Source organism: Hippichthys cyanospilos, chromosome 21 (assembly GCF_059441005.1).
Source record: "Hippichthys cyanospilos isolate Australia breed blue-spotted pipefish chromosome 21, RoL_Hcya_1.0, whole genome shotgun sequence".
NCBI lineage: Eukaryota > Metazoa > Chordata > Actinopteri > Syngnathiformes > Syngnathidae > Hippichthys > Hippichthys cyanospilos.
In genome coordinates, this window is record NC_142389.1 from 5,125,048 (window position 1) to 5,142,346 (window position 17,299).

At 40.5% G+C, this 17,299-nt stretch overlaps 3 protein-coding genes across 3 annotated transcripts; all 3 read right to left on the reverse strand.

Annotated features, from left to right (window-relative positions):
• Window positions 1-2,383: 2,383 nt before the first annotated feature.
• Window positions 2,384-5,215, reverse strand: s100s (S100 calcium binding protein S). The gene is made up of 4 exons (XM_088404706.1): window positions 5,166-5,215; window positions 3,652-3,701; window positions 2,654-2,807; window positions 2,384-2,563 (listed from the first exon to the last, which is right to left on the reverse strand). Exons 2-4 carry the CDS (start codon window positions 3,663-3,665, stop codon window positions 2,384-2,386), a joined length of 348 nt encoding a protein of 115 aa, XP_088260832.1. The 5' UTR covers window positions 3,666-3,701; window positions 5,166-5,215.
• A 1,719-nt stretch (window positions 5,216-6,934) lies between these two features.
• On the reverse strand, window positions 6,935-15,376 carry s100u (S100 calcium binding protein U). The gene is made up of 3 exons (XM_088404705.1): window positions 15,191-15,376; window positions 11,372-11,502; window positions 6,935-10,561 (listed from the first exon to the last, which is right to left on the reverse strand). The coding sequence occupies exons 2-3, from the start codon at window positions 11,489-11,491 to the stop codon at window positions 9,872-9,874; spliced, it is 810 nt and encodes a 269-aa protein (XP_088260831.1). The 5' UTR covers window positions 11,492-11,502; window positions 15,191-15,376; the 3' UTR covers window positions 6,935-9,871.
• Window positions 15,377-16,540: 1,164 nt separating this feature from the next.
• On the reverse strand, window positions 16,541-17,285 carry s100a11 (S100 calcium binding protein A11). The gene is made up of 3 exons (XM_088405196.1): window positions 17,129-17,285; window positions 16,916-17,055; window positions 16,541-16,729 (listed from the first exon to the last, which is right to left on the reverse strand). Exons 2-3 carry the CDS (start codon window positions 17,042-17,044, stop codon window positions 16,598-16,600), a joined length of 261 nt encoding a protein of 86 aa, XP_088261322.1. The 5' UTR covers window positions 17,045-17,055; window positions 17,129-17,285; the 3' UTR covers window positions 16,541-16,597.
• Between the last annotated feature and the right edge of the window lie 14 nt (window positions 17,286-17,299).

The following is a 17,299-nucleotide window of genomic DNA, read 5'->3' on the forward strand; positions in this document are numbered from 1 at the left end:
CACTACATTACATTTCTATTATGCAAACGTAGACTCGTGCACATCTTACCCCTAAAATTTTGCATTCAAAATGCCAGTCAGACATATGTTGATGTAAGAAGCCCACAGGGCGGAGATGCTTATTGTTTGTGCGCACTTCTTGAAGCACTGCTGCAATTACTAGGCTAATTGCAAAGAAATAATTTTTGACAGCACAACAACCACATGCAAGCAGATGCTGCTTTATATTTAATTGTATTTATTTGAACTCCTTTGAAGTGGCAAACCGGTAAATGATGTACAAAGAGACGGAAAGTAGTTTCCCTTTAGGGCACAACAGACATTAACAGAACAATTTGCCGTCCAACTGTGTCAAATGTCACACTTTCAAACCAGCCAAACACAGAAGGCTTGAAAGCAGGTGACTCCGCCCCCTTGATGATGGGAAGGAATAATCATTTCTTTGCAAGCTCTTGTGTGTGTGTGTGTGTGTTCTTGTCTTCCTGTGCTTGTGTTAGATTCCAACTTTTGCTTGGTCTTGTTCATGTGTGTGTTTTTTGTCTTTTAATATTTTTGGGCACAATTTGGACTGGGTTTGTGCATGTGTGTTTCTTGCCTTGTCTTTATACGCTTGTGTGGACTCGAACAAAACTTTTTGTGGAGTTATTTGTCTTTGTCAGGACCTTGTGTCCTCTTTTTCCTATGCTAGTATGATGTATTCGTGTGCGTGCGCACACAGGAGGCTGTGAAGGACAGTCCTTTTGTACACAGTCACAAATTGGACATTCCTGCGTGATTATAGCGCTGCCTTCCAAGCTACATTCTTGTCTGCTGTACGCCATAAATTGAATTCAGTCCCTCACTCAAACACACAGTTATTTTTTTTCCATCTTCTTCTCTTTTCCGTTCCCCGTGTCTCCTCGCTTTGTCAAAAGTATTCCACGTGGCTCCGAATCCGACATCTGGGTCAGTTTAGACTCAACAAGACTTGCAGGATATTGTTGGCAGGATGTGGGAATGCTCGATGGGAATCCCCAATACACTCACACACATGGTCAGCGAGATGCAAACGCACACACACCTACATATCTTCTCACTCTATGAAGGAAACCCGATTCTCTTGCTTGAATTTAGACAAGAAAGAGTGAGTGGTATTTGCTTGAATATCACATTTAATACACTAATTGGAAAGAATGCATGAGTCATTACCAAAAAAAGATTACAAAAAAGGCACAAGGAAGAGGGGGAAAAACATTCCAGTGCTCAACACAATAATATAATCAGCCATGATTCAATATTAAGTTCACATCATAGTCACGTGCAATCAGTTTTGTCTTTTCAGCGAAAGAAACCTTCAAAAAGCTCATGCGTTGTGCTTTGAGGCTTTCGGAACACGTGTTGCATTCAATGACCTTTGAGTTAGTGCGAGAACCCGCAAACTTGAGCCGCAACGTATACAGTACTGTGCAAAAGTGTTTTGTTTGTTATTCCAGCATTCGGCTGGACGTACCGCAGACGACCTCCTCCAAGGTAAGAGGCAAGGAACATCAGGGGTAAAGGCGCGATTTTGTTTACTCGAGCAGAGACTGAGGGCAAAGCGTAATTATGCTGAGACTATGGAGTATAGGCTAAGATAATTTCATAGTGGATATCTTCTTGGTGTGAAAAGATGGAAACTGAAAAATAAATGATGTTTCAGTTAGAATAAACTGTACACAATGGATGAGACTGAGAATAGCGTGCAGCCAAGTGGAGACTGTGGCAAAAGGCTAAGCTAATGTCAGCATTTTTTTTTTCTAGTCAGGTATCTGAATGCTAGAGTGAAGACTGAAGTTTTTCACGCCAATTGAATACTAGCAAACCTGGTGGATGAGGATGTTTTTTATATCGAGACCAAGGGCAAAATGCAGCCAAGTAGAGACTGTGGTAAAAGGCTAAGCTAATGTTATCAAACTATTAAAACCGATCTATGTTCACCCAATCAAACTGAGCCTCACTTCATCAACAACAATGCTGTATAAAGGTCTCCTGCATGAGGAGTGAGGGCTAAGTGCATCCAAATGGAGACTATGGCAACAGGCTAATCTAGTGTTAGCATTATTTCTAACCAGGTATGTTTGAATGCTATAGTGATGGTCGAAGGTAGCAAACCTGGTGGATGAGTGTTTTTGTAGTGAGTGAGGGCAATATGCAACCAAGTGGAAACTCTGGGCAAATTGTACATATAGTAACATATGTCTCCTGCTATTTACTGTTTTATGCTCATTTTGCACAATACTGTACATGTGTTGTAAAAGCATTGCGCAAGGCCCTAGAAAAAATTTCCTCGGCTCCTGTGATTTACAACCCTTTCCCACTCCCGCACCCCCCTTCCTTCAACCCCCCCCCCCCCCCCCCCTTCCTCCTACTTCGCCGACTCGCAGGCCTTCGGCTTGTCGTCCGTCTTGAACTCCAAAAAGAAGTCATTGCACGCCACGGTGAGGGCGCCCATCAGGATGATGAACTCGGTGAAGTCCACCTCACCGTCATTGTTGGCGTCCAGGTCGCACATGATTTTTTCCACCGCCTCGTTGTCTTTCGAGTTCTGTCAGAACGAAATTGAGAATGCGGGCCTTTTTTTTTTTGCTACCCGTTTGTACACGTCCACGCATACCTTATGCACAATCGCGCTTACCCCCAAGTAGCTTCCCAGCTCTTCCAGCAGCAGCTCCTTAAGCTCGCCCCGACTCAGCGTGTACTTATCGCCCTCTTTGCCCGAGTACTTGTGGAAGGTCTTGATAAGCATCTGCATGGCGCTTTCCAAGTTGGAAGAGGGCTCCTTGGACATGCTGAGGAACGGGGGGGGGGCAGTAAAAAGGTATAACGGTTAACCTCGGCCTCCAAATGCTCGCTCCGGACCCCCACGCAACTGGCTAGCATGTGCGCTCACATCGCCAAGCGAGGGCGCGGGTTCCGGAGCCACCAATAAGAAGATTCATATATGGATAAAAAGAGAAGAAAAGAGGTCATGTTGAGTGTTATCTCAGTATGTCTTGCTTGTGTGGAATGGGGATATGAACCATGAGGAACCCCATGATATGAATCCAAGAGTGATTTTTTTGTGTATGTGTGTATCTATCTTCTGGTATTTATCAGTCAACGAGGACCAAAAACAAAAAATAGTCGCATCATCATGATGACTTTTTATGGCGTAGTGACTATAAATAAAAAAATACTCAAACATATGCATGAAAGAGCTGTTCTAAAGGTGAAATGTTAGTATAAAGATGGCTGAATTAGAATAAAAATCATTCAATGAGGTTAAGAGTTTGTTTAACCCTTGTCCAATATTTTGACAATTTTTATATCATTTGGGGTCAAGGGTCATCCCTATGATACATACTACTGGTCCTGTGATAACTAAGTGCTCATGCCATGTTAAAATTTGATGTTTTCACAATCTGGGTGAAATTTCAGCTCCCCGGTGTCTTCTTCTTATGCTTTCCGTGCAATTTGTGCACAATGTGTTTTTTTTGTTTTTTTTTATGACGTGACCTCTATCACTCAGGCACTATAAATCTTTTTCTGTGATGAATTTAAAATGTTTTTGCGTGTGCGTATGAGTGTGTGATTGTGTAAAGAGGCATTAGGGCAGCTTTTTTGCTGGGGTGGCTTTCAAACGATCTTACACACATTGTGTCAGGCATCTTGGCGCTTCTGCTGCTACCGCGGCGCTGTGGAGACTGTGCACAGACACAGACAACTCACTGTCAATCAATTTGGGTTTTTTCATCAAAATACAGCAAATTCACCTCAAATGCAACACACGGAAAAAGACAAACAAACCTCTGGATTAGGAGTTCAAAACTTAGATCCTGTTAACTCATAAAAATAAAGGATCAAATTGCTCTCCCTATAATGTGTGTAATTATCCAAAATGGACACCGGCAGTGAAACACAAACCTCACCTGGTGACTGGGACGCTAAGAGGCCGAGTAACCTGAGGTGCTCGATGAGACCAGGCCTCCACACTCGCTTAGTCAGCCGACATCCCGAAACTTCAAAGCTATTTTTAGAGCCTAGCATGTACAATATCAAGCGTCGTAGGATGGAATTACGGTCGACGGTTGGGATAATAGAGCAAGAAGAGTGGAGAAAAAAAAGGGAAATAAATGAACTACACGATGTGAGAAAAAGTGGATCGTATAAATCAGGGGTGTCAAACTTATTTTTACTGTGGGCTGCTTTACGGTTTCTATCAGAGGGCCCTTATGACTGAAGTTAAAGAAAATATTAAGTTACAATATGATATTTCAGTATTTTTACATAGAACTGAAAGCAGAGGCCAGAAGAAAACTGTTGAAAAGCGGGATTGGTAGCAAAAAATTGCTTGGTTTCCTTTAAAAAAAAATTTTTTTTAAAAATAGGGTGTTTAATTTTTTTTAGTATTTATTTTTTAAAATTTAGCAATTAAAAAATGCCCTTTATTTTATTTTTTTATTTTTAGGGTGTTTATTTTTTTATTTTTAAAATTTCGGCAATTAGAAAAAATATATATATTTTTTTTATTTGGGCAAAATTGGTATTTTAGTCAGAAACTTGAAGCCGTAATTAACATTTCGCGGCCCACATAAAATGATGTGGCAGGCCGGATCTGGCCCCCGGGCCTTGAGTTTGACACCGGTGGTATAACTGGTTTTCATGGTATGAGGACAAAAGTCTATCAAAATGTCATATTACGGGGACAACAAATCAAGAGAAACCATGAGGTTTTTATCAACGAAAATTTTCTTTCTGGTATTACCCTCTGTATATGGAAAACAATAATTTTAAAGTCACATTCTGCATATAAAAGAGCTTCTCTGTTTTTTTCTGCTATCAAAGACTGCCTGCCTGACTATAGTCTGTTCCTGTAGTATTCGGACCATAAATCAAAAGGTAACCTCGTAATATGAATAAAAGGATTTTTTAACAGTTTACATTCCGTATCCAGCCAATAATTTGAACCGTCATAGTATGCGGAGCATCAAAATTGTGGGGACCACAAATCAAGAGAAACCCCAAAGTAGGGTAGAATGATAAAATAACCACAATCAGTAATTCTATACATTATCTAATAAATTCCTAAGTAGTATTTTTTAGGATCTGGCAACGAATCCAAAGAATTCTCCCAAGGATATTCTAAGTGTCTTTGAATCATGTCTTACCTGGCGAGGGCCTCCCGAGTGCTGGACGAGGTGCAGAGGGAGAGCGAGCCAAGGCAGAGATGGATGAGAACGAAGCAGGACAGTGGTTTAAATATCACCTCGTTCCCACCGCCGCTCCTCCTCCTCACCCCCCAAACGCCCTTCACCCAAGCCGGTCCCGTCTCGACCTTCTTGTTGGCGTCCTCGCCCGACGTATCCTTGCTGGTGTCTCCTGTCCATTGCAGTCAAGGGTGGAAAAACACACCGAAATGGCCTCCATTTACCTCTTCATAAATAAACTACAGCTATGCGTCGCTCCACATGTACATGTTCAGTATGGATCTTCTTAGATATCTATTTGTTCAACACTTATCCGTCCATGTCTTATTCTAAGTGTCCATGTATTTTCAATCTATCATCAAATTACCAATATGTGACTATCTACGTAGATATCTACTGTAGATCCTTCTATTCATTCGCGTCCACGGGACAGTTCAGTGATGTTATCTGTTGTCTTGGGTTGGTATCAAGATTTTCTGTTCTGTTGTGGAGTTTTGTGGGTTTTCATTTGCCTTTTCAGGTTCTGGGTTAATTGGTAGGGGTTTTTGGTCATGTTTTGAAGTTCATGTTTCTGTTTTCCTTGTGTCAGTGTCCTGTTAGTGTGATTGCGTCCAGCTGTCCTTGTGTGTGCCAATCAGCTCCACGAGCCTATTGTGTCATGCCCAGGTGATCCTTGTTGTCTCGTCAGTTTTGAGTGTATTTACTTTCCTGTTTCCTTTCAGTTCTTGTCCGGTCATTGGTTATTTATCGTTGCTGTTGACGAGTTCATTTGTAATAGATGATTCCTGATTTTTGAGTTGTTGCTTTGGTTAGGTTTATTGTTTTTACCCATTCTCACCTTATTAAATGGTTATTTTTGAGAAAACCCTGCCTCCTGTCTTCCCTGAATTTGGGTCCACAACACTCACGATGTTATCTGACAGAAACCAGGATGTCCACTACTGAGCACACGAGGACTTTGTAGGGTAGATTTAATTAGTTTACCGTTATAAACCAAAACAAATGTCCTCTATTCATCTTGTTGAAAACATTGGTGTTCAACTCATTTTACAAGGCCTGCAAAATCAAATTATGTGTATCGAGTCTATCGACTTAGTAATTTGCAAATTCGCTGCGCTTTTTTCAAACAATGATTCTAGCATTCTTTTAAACTATTTTTTCAACAAAATTTGGACTCTAAGCTAGCTAGCTATTCATCAATTCGTTTTGCTTACAATTTGTAATATCAGACAAATAATTTTATTTTTAATTAATTTAATACTTTCTTTAGTTTAAACAAATACTCCATTATATTTAATTGATCTGTATTTTACAGTATTTTAGTTTCTTTTTTTTTACTAACAAACCTCATGCATCGCAGAAAAGCTGTTTTTATAACTTTTTGTCAAAAAATGTCAAACTTTCTACAAAATCATACTAAATTACCACAATAACAGGCATGAATCCTAAATTTATCCATTTATTGACCACTGTATCTATTTATGTATGGATGACTCACACGAGTATTTTTCATCCAAGTATCAATCACAATATCATTCAATGTATCATGTATATATGCCTATGTATCAAATATCCTTCTATTATGCATTTATCCATGTACAGTATATTGTGTCTTTCTACGTCTCCAAGCATCCAATGTATCGTTACAGTACTCTAGTATGAATCCTACGTCTACATTCTGTGGATGTATAACTAGTATGACTCAGACTCAAGGAGACACATACAGCAAATGTGGTTGGGCTAGGTTGTCACAGTTTATTATTCATTATTCATCGGCGATAACACATTTATTAAGCGTTAAAATGATACAGCTTTTACATAGTAAGCATTGATTGATAAGAGTCTAGCTAACGTAGCGACGCACGGGACAGTATAAACACACACTCTGGCATTTGCTGTCTGACACATTACAGGGCTGCACAGTATCTTTCTGGGATTCTTTCGTATCTTCATTTCCATCTAGAGTGTGGGAGATGTTTGCGAAAACACTCCCTGCTGCATTTTCTTCTTCGCCGTCTTTTCTTGGCATCTGCGTGGACTTAGCGCATCAAGGCGCGGCTCACCAAAAAGCAATCGACAAAAGACTAAATGAGATGTTTTCAGGCTGAGGTATGAGGTTCACTGACAAAGCATCCCTCCAGTTTTCCCTTTTTTTTCCCCACAATGGAACAAAGATCACATTTAAAGCCTGCAAAGATCATAGCACACACACATTCATGCCTTATGTACACAGGAAGCTGGACTGATATGTTGCTATTAGTTACAGGAAGTACCGTGAAAAGAGAAGTACAGTGAACCCCCGCTATTTTCATCAGCTATACTGATTTCTTTTAGCCCGTCAAAGACGTTTTTTCAATATATATATTTAATATATATATAATATATAATATATAATATATAATATATATGCTAGCATTATGCTAGCAGACTTTGACTAACCTTTTTTAATGAAAGCCTCAGTTTTAATTTAAACTGAGTTTTATTTTGAGTGGAAGGTGTAAAGAGAAATTTGGTCTATTTTGTGGATTTATTTATTATTGCTAGTGGGTCTGGAACATATCTTGGGCACAAAAAAAAAACGGAGTTTCACTGTATTCAGGTTAATATATATGCAGATATATAATAAAGAAGCCCCAAATGCCCAACATGTTAGTCACCGTTGTGATATATATATATATAAAGAAAAGGGTGTATAAACGCTGAACAGAGTGCACAATATTTACAATGGGTGTGCCAGGAGCACATGACTTTTATTTGCCGAGCACTTTGCATTGTGCACGTCGTAGTGGTTGTGTTACTGGTAGTGGTGTTAAGGCCGACAGTATGTGCAACGTGAGCCCTTTTCCCTCAGGCCTGCATTATTGACGATGCGACAATTTACAAAGCATTAAATCGTAATTAACAAACGGGAGGAGGAAGGGAAGTTTTACATACAAACGCATTGCAACTCGTGATATTGGGAGGATTTTTTTTTTTTTTTGTTCACCAGTGTGCAAGAGAAACAAGATGGAAGGGATGGCTTTCAGGAAATTGTGTCTGTGTGTATCCCAAGGGTGTGTGTTGTCTAATCTGGACTGGGTGGAGATCCAATGGCGGGTCAAACAGGGTCTTAGACTAACTAAGGGCCACAAACAAACATAAAACACACACACACACACACACACACACACACAAGACTGGGTGGTAGGAGTGTTTTTCAAGCAAACCCACAGTGGAATTTTGCATATTTTAAACTAAGCGTTTGTGGTTATATTCAATGCTGCGTCAGAAAAAAAGGAAGAAAAATGAGTCAAATCAATTCTTGACACTGAAACTTTCAAACATCCCAGTTCCCCTGAAAGCAGCATGAACAATTATTTCATAGTTTTAATCTCAGGGGATTTACAATGACCTTAAATCCACCTGGGATAGTTTTGGCCTCCAAAGAAGCATTTATCCAATTTTATATCTCGTTGATTTGTCATCATCCTTATCGCGTGTAATTTTCTACAATCCAAATCTGTGGGGACTCACCCTCACTCTCTTTCCACTCAGGACTATTTCCACCTTGCCCCACCAACAAGGATCGTTTTGGATTCCCTTCGAGTCTTAATAATTCAGCGGCACACCTGATCTTAGTGTCTAATTGTGGCTGCGGGGTGGGGTTAATGTCGCTTCCAGGTGAAGTGAGGATATAAAAAGAAGATGAAGAAGACGGAGGCCAAGGAGGGAATAAGGAGGTGATGCAGAGTTCTGTTAGTGGCAACACGATTTATTGTCAGGCCAAAATCAGCGTTAAAAAGCGTGAACCTCAATGAATTAAATTCATGAATGTCAAGAAACAGAACAACTAGAAGCATCAAGGATGACTGAATATGTGCAAACTATTCCCTTTCAAGCAAAGGTGGTATGAACGCCCCTGTATTTTCACATAATAAGAGGTATTAGTCGCATGCACATGCTAGCAGTGGTGTGTCATTTAGCTAGGTCGCTTTAGTGTAGTGGTTGTACACATGGTGTCATTGTACTGAATTTGACACCACAAATGCTTATAATTCATAGTCGTAAATGGTATTGTAATTGTTAATGTTACTTTGTCATATACAGTATGTCATAGATTTAGATATTACTTTTGTTGGTATGCTAGCCAAATAGTGAGCTAACTCGCTAGCTTACTATCATTCTGTCATGGTCAAAATTAAAATAGATAAAAGCAAAATCACGTCATTACAACGCTAGTGAGATAGCCAGGTACGGTAATTTGTTTGGTAATTAGCTACACACGGTAGCTAAGTCTGGCAAGCTAGCTTGATTTTTGCTAATATGACAAGTGGGAGCCAGCTGACATGTGTCATATTTTTCTAAACACTCCTGACTACTGTTTTTGTTGGTCATTAGTGAAGTAGTGAGTTTATTTGCCATCTTTCTGGCATCAGAAATAAAAAGAAAGCAAGTAAGAGTGGCAGCTTGATAGGTAGGCACTAGAAAAAGCTATCAAGAAAGCTAGCTTGCTCAGTAGGTAGCTAACTACAGAGAGATGCTCCATTAATCAAGTAAGCTATCTAGTGGTCATATATTTGTCATAAATCTAGGCCTTTAGTGTTATGGTGGCTCTTAGTGTGTAGATGTAGTGTAGTTATTATTATTTGTATTGTTATCATAAGTGTGATGGATGGATTGATTGTCCCCTACGAGGTGGCAGATTCCTCAGGCTTCTTCACGGTCTCATCCTCAGCCTTCTTCTCCGCCGGTTCCTCGGCCATCTTTTCCGTTTCCTCAGACACAGTGACTTCCTCTTTGACCACCACTTCCACACTTGATGATGTCACTTCCACGCTTGGTGAGGACATGTCCACCCCAGGTGCGGACACGTTCACGCTGGGCGCGGTCACGTCCACGCTCGGCACGGTCACGTCCACGTTGGGCGCGGTCACGTCCACGCTGGGCGCGGTCACGTCCACGCTCGGTGCGGTCACGCCCACGCTTGGTGTGGTCACGCCCACGCTCGGTGTGGTCACGCCCACGCTCGGTGTGGTCACGCCCACGCTCGGTGTGGTCATCTTCATGCCTGGTAAGGTCACCTCAACCTCCTTCTTCTCCTTCTTCTCCTCTACCTCAGTCTTGACGTCCACCTTCACCTCTGTCTTTCCATCTGCGGTGGCTTCCAAGGTTTCGACTTTAGTGGCTGCGTTTTCCGGGGCGGCATTCTCCGCGCCGCCGTTTTGGGCTGGCTGGGCGTCGGAGCGGCAACGTTGTTCGCTGACGGCTTTGGCCAGGTACCCGACCAACTTCATATATTCCTCAAAGCCCACTTTGCCATCCTTGTTGGCGTCTAGGCCCTTGCCCATGTTATTAACCGCCTCCTTGCTTTCAGTGTCCTGCACAGACAACTCACAATTAATCATAAGGTATAACATCTGCAGTCTTGCCTAAAAAACGATCTTAAAGTGTACCCCCGGAGATCCCAAATTTAGGTCTTGATGGGTATAGGGAGGAATTTTATGAAGTTTGATGAATATCTGGTGGTCCAATTTTTTTGTTTATCGCTAAAATAAATGATTCTGACGAAAGTCAAGAAGAAATGATCCAGAAAGGGCCTCTGATGTGGAATCAAAATGGCAGGACTGATTGGTCAGTCACATTGCATTGGAATTCAAACTATTAAATTACTTATCTTAGATAGCAGATTAACCCACATATGTCGCCCACAAAAATTAGAAGCTTGATTAATTATTGTGTGCATGCTCACGCTCCTGAGCAGCTGTCTATCCGGTAAGTTTTTCAACAGTACAGAAGAACGTCCATTCTTTTTGAAATGTAAACCAGACATTGCCCAACTATTTTGCTTTCCAAAGCTGGATACCCAGACTTGTGTGGAAAGTTACCCCCCATTTTAACCTAATTATGGTGCTTAGCGCTAGGCAATTCATTATCTATTCATTAAGCACATATACATTCTTACATTTATCTTCGGTAGAACTTTTCCATACGCTCTTACAAGCTTAATCTAACAAAACCAGTGTAATCGATTAGATGCCACTTTTGCTGAGAACCATAAATATTTTTCCGTCCGAGCTCCGGAAGTACACTTTAAACCTCTATGAAATGAGGCACAATTTGAACATTGGACAAAAAACTGATGAAAAATGATCATTTTGAGGAATTTTTGTTTTGCTTTGTTTCCTGACCGTCAGGATGTTGCTGAGTTGGCTCTTGACCAGATTCTGGAAGTCTTTGGGTCCCAAACTCTCCTTCCCTTTTCCGGACTTCAGGAAGACCTTAACCACCGTCTGAATGGCTTCCTCCATGACTCCTCTCTCTGACAATAAACACACGCATACACGCAAGACAGGTGAGATACGTATCGAAGCTTGCTAGCTAGCTCGATTTGGCGAAGAGCCGCGAATGGAAAAAAAATAACATTTGATGTGATAGTGACGTGACGAGAAGGGCAGAACGTATGTGATTGAGAGGCACAATGACCGCCGCGATCTTTGATAGGTCATCTGATCTGATGAGGCTTCCGCCGCCGCCCGTCGCTTCAAATTACCCGCTGTGCTCATCTTGTCTCTGATCCACTCTCCCTTACGCTCTCCTGACCTTTTGTATGCATGAAGATTATTTTCAAGGCCAATATGGGACTTCTTCAACTAGAATAACATAGTTGAAATGTAACTGGCATTTTTTAGAGGGACTTATATGTACTAAAACAAAAATAACTAAAGGAGGTCAACCCAAATATTTTTTTTAATAATAATAATAAGCCTTCACTAGTCTAAATACATCCTTTTGATGAATAAATATGAAATATCAATTAAGCAAATTCAATCTTGGGGGCGGCCATTTTGTCATTCACCTGGGCATCAGAGTTTGTTTAGTGCCCTAAACAACTGCGATGTTATTTTCTGTAAACAGTAAGTGACAAAATGGCCGCCCACTAAGATGGATGAAAACAGGTGAATTTGAATTTTTAACTCAAATTAAACAAAGTGCAAAATTGGGATTGGCATCCCTTTTAACTTTCACAATAAAGTTATCTAAACAAAAATACATAAATAAGAATATTTTTGAGCGATAAGCGTTTTTTCCACAATTTTTTCCCTAAAGAAAAAAACCCCAAGTATCTAGAAAAGGTATGCATGCATACTAAACTTTTACATTTTATTTAGCACTTTTATTTGGCTCGCTGGTCCACTTCCTCTTTTGTTACCCTCTGGCTCAGAAGATGTAAAGCATGCGTGCGTTTGTGTGTGGGGGTGACCTATCCTCGCAGGAATTCCATTCACGGCTGTTTTGCGGCGCTGGAATTTACAAGCCGACCCACCAACCGCCGGCTCCTTCTTCTTTTTGCCCCAAAGCCACGAGAGCGAAGCGACATACTCTGGAGTCTTTGGGCTCGGCGATTCAAATGCCGCAAAATCGTAACACATCTTAGCACGGTGAGAAGGCTTAATGGAGCGCAACCGTGCCTTTATTGTCAATAAATACATGAAAAAATAAGAGGAAAAACGGTTTCTCTTGAGATAAAAAGTAAAATAATTAAAGCAAATAGAGCTTTCGTTTGTTTACATTTTTTTTTTAAATGAAGGAAAGCATTTTTTCTTCTGAGTTTATGTATTGAAGAGGAGCTATTGCATTGGATGACTTAAAAGCAGCGGTTCTCAAATGTGGTACAAGTGAGGTTTTAATAGAGGTACTGCAGGTATCGGCAAATCTGATTTAATACCGTTTAAATCCTTGAGAGGAATGGTATGTTTTTATTTTCAAATTAAGAGCAAATTGATTGGAATATGAAGCAAATGTAGGCGTGTACATACAACTGCAATACCATACATATAACATCATTGGGGATGACCACATGAGATTACTTGCCATGACCGCTGCTTTGTTCAAGTCAAAAGAGACAAAAAAAAAAAACGTTTTGGCATGTTAAAGACCCGCTGTCCTCCCTGTCCTTGCAAGTTTTGTGCAACTTGATTTGTTTCCATCCTCCAGTGGAGCCAGTGTGGCGCCAAACAAGCAGCACTCCAAGCTGCAAGCAATTACATAGCAGGGTGTGAGCTGTCAAATGTTTGCGTGTCGTTTGTGTGTTTTTGCATGAAAATGCTTTTTGTCACCTTCAAGCAGAAGTGCTAAAAGTACTCGTACGCTCTATTTCAATACAGATACTGGTGTCAAAAAAATCACTTATGGTAACAGCAGAGTACTAATTGAACTTGATCTTTCCTTCATGTAAAAAAAAAGTTGAAATGTACTAAAGTAAAAAAATTCTAATGTAAAAATACTACATTTGTAGAACCATTTTCAATGGTGCACATCGTCTACTAATCCCTTATTTTCATTCACTATGGCTACTATGAAACTTTTGGCTGCTGGGAAATGAAAATTGACACCTTAAAGGGACAGTGTGTAAGATTTAGACCGTTTTTCATTTAAAAAGGAATCAATTAAATGATTATAAATGTCAAAAACTTGCAAATGAATGTGTTCTTAATGACCAACAGTATGTTTTGAATATAATCATAGATCTACTTATCATTAAATTATATCACAAGGGGTGTGGCACTTTTACGGAGGCGGCCATGTTTGTTATAGCTACGGACAAAGGTAAATGCAGCACCTCCTGCTGCCCGTAATGAAAAACGGTATAAATCTTACACACTGTCTCTTTAAGGAGGTGGAAATCTCTCTCAACAATTTGTAATTTCGTCAATAACTCATAAATCTGGTTTTGTGAAAATGCAACACATATATTTGTATGCGACATATACATAAAAAAAATGTACTTCCCAAAACTGTGTTTTTAGGGCACTCGGTGACACGCCTTTTACAAACTGAGCCCAAACACGACCAAAGAAAGACAAACATGCGTGTGTGTCCATTCTCTCATGAATTTTTCAGCCTTGCGGTGACGCTTGCATCACCTATCCCGCGTCATGGCCTTCAACTAATCTGCCTTATTTGTCCTAAAAGCCCTGAAAAAACAAAACTCCTCAGCGCCCCGCTCCGTGAAATGTACACGCCTTACAACTGGAGGTTTCCCCTTTCCCCGCTCATTAGACGAACGCGGTCAGCGGGTGAGCCCGTGCTTACGACAATACACTCACAACATCAAATATTAACACCAGAACATGTTGGGGTTGTAACTGGGGATGGTCACGGGAGATGGACAGTGCACGATTAGTCCACAAAAAAAAGGGTCGAAAACAAAACCGGCAGGCATATATTCTTTATCTTCACTGAAAAACACGACAAATGTTTTTACTGCAGTTTCCTGTGTCACTTAGTTGTTAAACTCTTCATTTGGTATGTATGGCTGTAATTTACTACCCCCTGGTGGCCAGGATGTGCAAAGCAGGAATACCAAATATGGGCGTTGATGAGGTTTGGTATAAAACAATCTCACCTAACACTAACGTCGTCATTTATGACAATTTATGTAAGATTGACTTTTCTCTTGAAACAAAATTTTATGCCTGAACATCAAATCTTTTCCTAAACCTTGTTTATCGTTACACTATGCGCTCTTTAATCTAATTTACAATTTTATATATTTCCAAGTGGGCCCTACAGCTCATTTGCGCTTCTTCCAACCGCCTGCCTACAAGTTGCTGTTGGTGTAGTATGGCCCGCGGGCCTCAGGTTCCACACCCTTGCCCTCGGAGTGGGTGGACACAGCTCGGAAAAACGCCAATAGATCACTCATGGCAAGTTTTTTCGCGCACTATGAACACCCTGGGTAAGCAATAGCAAAGTGAACCAAATTACCAACACGGAAAGAAATACAATTGTAAAATGGAAGCGAGAAAAATAAAAAATAAAAATAAAATAAAACTGAAAACCGTGGGTTCCCCTTTTTAAATGGTCAGTGAACGCATCCGAAGGCATCGAAAGCGAAAAGCCGTGAAGTGAGGGTTTTTTTTTTTTTTTGGAAGTCGAAACGTGGCACGAAACGATGAGCCAAACTTACTAAACCCCAAGAAGTCACGCAAAATAAATCCACTCACCGTAAAGCGTTGGGCCAAGCGTGCAAATGTGCGCAAAAAGTTGCTTTTGGAGTTTCTTTTCTTCTCCCTGTGTTGCTGCAGCGACTCCCGCCTCGAGTCCACGCAACTTGCCAAACTCGTACAACTGCTAAAGTCTCTTCCGTGATTTTCTTTTCTTTTTTTTCTTTGCTTTCCTTCAAACTTTTTTCCCCCCACTGACAAGTGAAAGGGCGTGTACCTGGAAGAGCACACAAAAAGAGAGAGAGGGAAGGGAGGAGGGATCGAGGAACAACTGGGAAAAAAATAAAAAATCATGAAAGTTCATTTTGGCATGCAATTACTTTGGGTCCGCATGCTTGTAAGCATGTGTTTGTGTGTGTGATGGACACTCAAATACACCCGTGCTTTTGATGTGGAAGCATCCTGAGTGACTTCATGTTTTTCTGTTTTCAAAGCTCTTTTTACTCGGTGAAAAAAATAGCTAAAAGAAATTCATATGCAGTACGATGCTTTGTCGTTGACAAAATGTGGTACTTGGATTTTAGAAATTTCACGTACAAATATGAGAGCATAAGCTAAATATTCCTCTTATTTTTATATTACGAAATATTGTCCAGAAAAAATATGTTAATTAATTAATAAAAATGTCTATAATTGGTATGACTTTTTTTGAAACGTCTGAATGCATTTGAATGCACCTCGTTAGCGGTAATCTACCGAATCATGTGCCTATATACAATGACGACATAATGCGTTTAAAAAAAAAAATCAAATTATGTTTTTTTTTGCGTTATCCAAATTATAGAAGGAGTAGTATGAGTATTACAAAGTGAAAAATATATAACGAGAAGCAAGAGGCTAAAATTGAGAAGTGCTGGTATGCCGTATCGCCACGTCCCATTTAAAGCGTTGCAATATTATAGTTACTGTGTGCTGACTAAAAAAATAATTTTTGAAACTTATAATAGTAATTTATACCTTTAAAAAATAACTAATATAAAAATGTTACATATTATTTCCGTTGTATTGGAGTAATTTTACCGTACAATGGCGTGAGCCCACTCGAGATCCCATTGGCTGAATTACTCGTGGTTTATCACGATTTGGAGTGGATTACTGTTTGACAATTTATTATTAATTCACTCGATAACGGTCTTATCTGAGCTGTTTTGGAAATGAGACAAATGTAAGTCATCTCGACACGATAGCGAACACAATAACACAAGGGTGGATATAGTTAGTGAACATGCTAGCAAGTATCGTTGCTTAACGCTTGGTTGGGCCGCCGGGTGCAACAAGATACGCCGTGTGTAGGATTACAACAGGCCACTAAATCAAGGCTGTGAGTACAGTGAATGAATGACAGGGAGCTGGAGAGACAATGAAGCCTTTAATCGGGGCCAATGGTTAACCAGGAATAAAAGTGTCCTACGCGTCGAAACCACCCTGCTTCCCGGCCAGTTTCCCAATCAGCTGCCAGAACTCGCAGAAGGTCAGCTCTCCGTCTGAGTTTTGGTCCAGAGAAGACATGAGGCGGTCCACTGTGTCCGGCTCGCCAGACTGAAAAAAGAAACACAAAAAAAATGAACATAAATAAATGGGAATAATACAAGGCCAATACCAGCTTCAATTCAAGGTATCGGGTTTCAAAAAAGGAAGTCGATACATGCCGCTGATACTTAAGTTAAAACAAAAAAGGAGAACAAGGTAAGTGATCATGCTTTTAAAGTTGCTAGCCTTTGTTACCTTGACAAAGTTGGGCAGCTGCGAGGCGACCAGTTGGTGGAACTCGTTCCGGCTGAGCGTGCTAGCGGACCCGTCGTTGCCCGCGTAGGCCTTGAACTGGCTAACCAAAGTCAAGATGGCGGCTTCCATGCTGGCTTCAACTGCAAAAAAAAACAAAAAAAAACAAAGTAAGCTCTCGAAGTCATAGAAATACAAAAATGAAACATACCATACCGTGTGATGTGCAAGGAGCAGGTACGTTTTCTTGTCGCCGCGATCATGCTCGTTTATTTATATGCCATGTAGAAATGCAGCAATCAGCGGAAAACGCTCCACATGCCCTCTTTAACAGCAAAAAAATGCTGATGACAGAATGCATTAATGTAAGGATTGACAGATAGCATC